This window comes from Microtus oregoni, unplaced genomic scaffold (genome assembly GCF_018167655.1).
Source record: "Microtus oregoni isolate MIOR12 unplaced genomic scaffold, Mior012 000056F_ref0000123, whole genome shotgun sequence".
NCBI lineage: Eukaryota > Metazoa > Chordata > Mammalia > Rodentia > Cricetidae > Microtus > Microtus oregoni.
In genome coordinates, this window is record NW_024543832.1 from 1,305,982 (window position 1) to 1,307,929 (window position 1,948).

A 1,948-nucleotide genomic window follows, 5' to 3' on the forward strand; every position below is an offset into this window, starting at 1 on the left:
TCTTGACTCAAAACTTAGAGAAGTGGAAGAAAGGAGTTTTTCTTGGAAAGAAAAAAAAATTAAACTGTTCTCTTGGATGACTGAAACCATGTTATAACCTTTAAACAGGGAGTAGTGATGTTTTAAATGCCGTATTTATTAATCAAGATGAGAAATATATTTAAAAATATTACCATTTGAATCAAGGTCTCAGATAAACTACACGGAAACTAGATCATTGGGCTAAATCACAGCACTGAATGAGAACTTCTTTAAAAATACACTGTTTTAATTTGGAGTATATGCTTCTTTGTGTGTGGTGTAGTGTTCATGGAGACAAACAGATGGCACGAGGTCCTCAAGACCCACATGTGGTTCTGAGCTGCCTGACTCATCTAGGGTTTACCGCCTACTTTAGCTTCTCCAGGAACTGATGCTGAGGAAGGATCAGTATACAGGATCATTTTGCTCTGTGTGATAATCTGCATTTTGTTCAGGTAAAAGCACATCTTCAATTTAAAAAGGAATTATAATGGGGTTGTGAAAAACAAGTTTTTGCTACATAAGAACCCAACAGTGGGTTCTGAACACAGAACTCAAAATCCTTAATTAAAGAGAGTAGCAGCCAACCAAGTATACCACATAGGGAATGTGGAGACAAAACCATCACTGGGACTCAGTGGACAAAAAGAATATCCAGTCATTGAGAACCAGGCCCAGTGAGAGAATTTGTCTCAAAACAAGTTGATGGAGGAGGGTCATTGGTTAATTATAATAAAGAAACTGCTTGGCCCTCATAGGTTAAAACATAGGTGGGAGGAGTAAACAGAACAGAATGCTGGGAGGAAGAGGAAGTGAGCTCAGAAATCATGCAGCTCCTCTCAGAGCCAGAGATGATGAAGCAAGCCGCCAGGTCAGACATGCTGAATCTTTCCCGGTAAGCGCACCTAGTGGTGCTACACAGATTATTAGATATGGGCTAAATTAATATGTGAGAATTAGCCTAGAAGAGGCTAGATATAATGGGCCAAGCGGTGTTTAAAAGAATACAGTTTGCGTGTTGTTATTTCAGGTAAAGCTAGCCGATGGCGGGAGCTGGTTGGCGGAATGCAACCCGCAGCTCCCCACAACAAGAAGTGTTACAGTTTATTAGAGAAATGCTTCATATGTCAGCATACACACATACATACACACACTCACACACATACATGGAGATGAGAGTGAGAGAGACAGAAATAGGGAGACAGAGGGAAATAGAGGGAAACCATAAGAAACACTATAATAAACACAAAACTGGAAACAGAAAATTCAATAATCATTTGGGTATTCAAGGATTACTACAAACCATACCCGTGGAGAAAATCTCTACGTGTGATAAGAGGAGACAGTGCAGACACAGAAAAGTTCAGTCTTCTATGCTTCTCTAAGAAGGATCTTTGTGACCCAGATATCTAAGTGCTCTCTGCGCCCCCTGCTGGTTCAGTGTTACCCACAGGGGTGTTTTTGTGTGAGCTCACAGTAGTATTCACTCACTGTGTCTCTTGTACAGTAATACATGGCTGTGTCCTCAGACGTCAGACTGCTCATTTCCAGGTACAGAGTGTTCTTGGCATTGTCTCTGGAGATTGTGAATCGGCCCTTCAGAGCATCGGTATAGTAGGTGTTACCACCATCTGGATTAATGAATCCGATCCACTCAAACCCCTTCCCTGGAGCTTTGCGGACCCACATCATCCAGTAGTTACTGAAGGTGAATCCAGAGGCTGCACATGAGAGTGTCAGGGACTTTCCAGGTTGCACTAGGCCTCCCCCAGACTCCAGCAATTGCACCTCACACTGGACACCTGTAAACACAAAGAATTCTAGACTTTTTTCTCTTTATCATGTCCACACAACACACATCATCTCATATTTATGAATTACCTTTCAAAGTAAGGACAAAGGAAACCAATATGAGACCTAAATCCAT

At 41.5% G+C, this 1,948-nt stretch overlaps 1 gene segment (V, D, J or C); it reads right to left on the bottom strand.

The window, feature by feature from the left end:
• Positions 1–1,464: 1,464 nt before the first annotated feature.
• On the bottom strand, positions 1,465–1,948 carry LOC121438483. The segment is given in 2 exon segments: positions 1,465–1,823; positions 1,903–1,948. Coding segments are annotated over 2 exon segments (405 nt in total).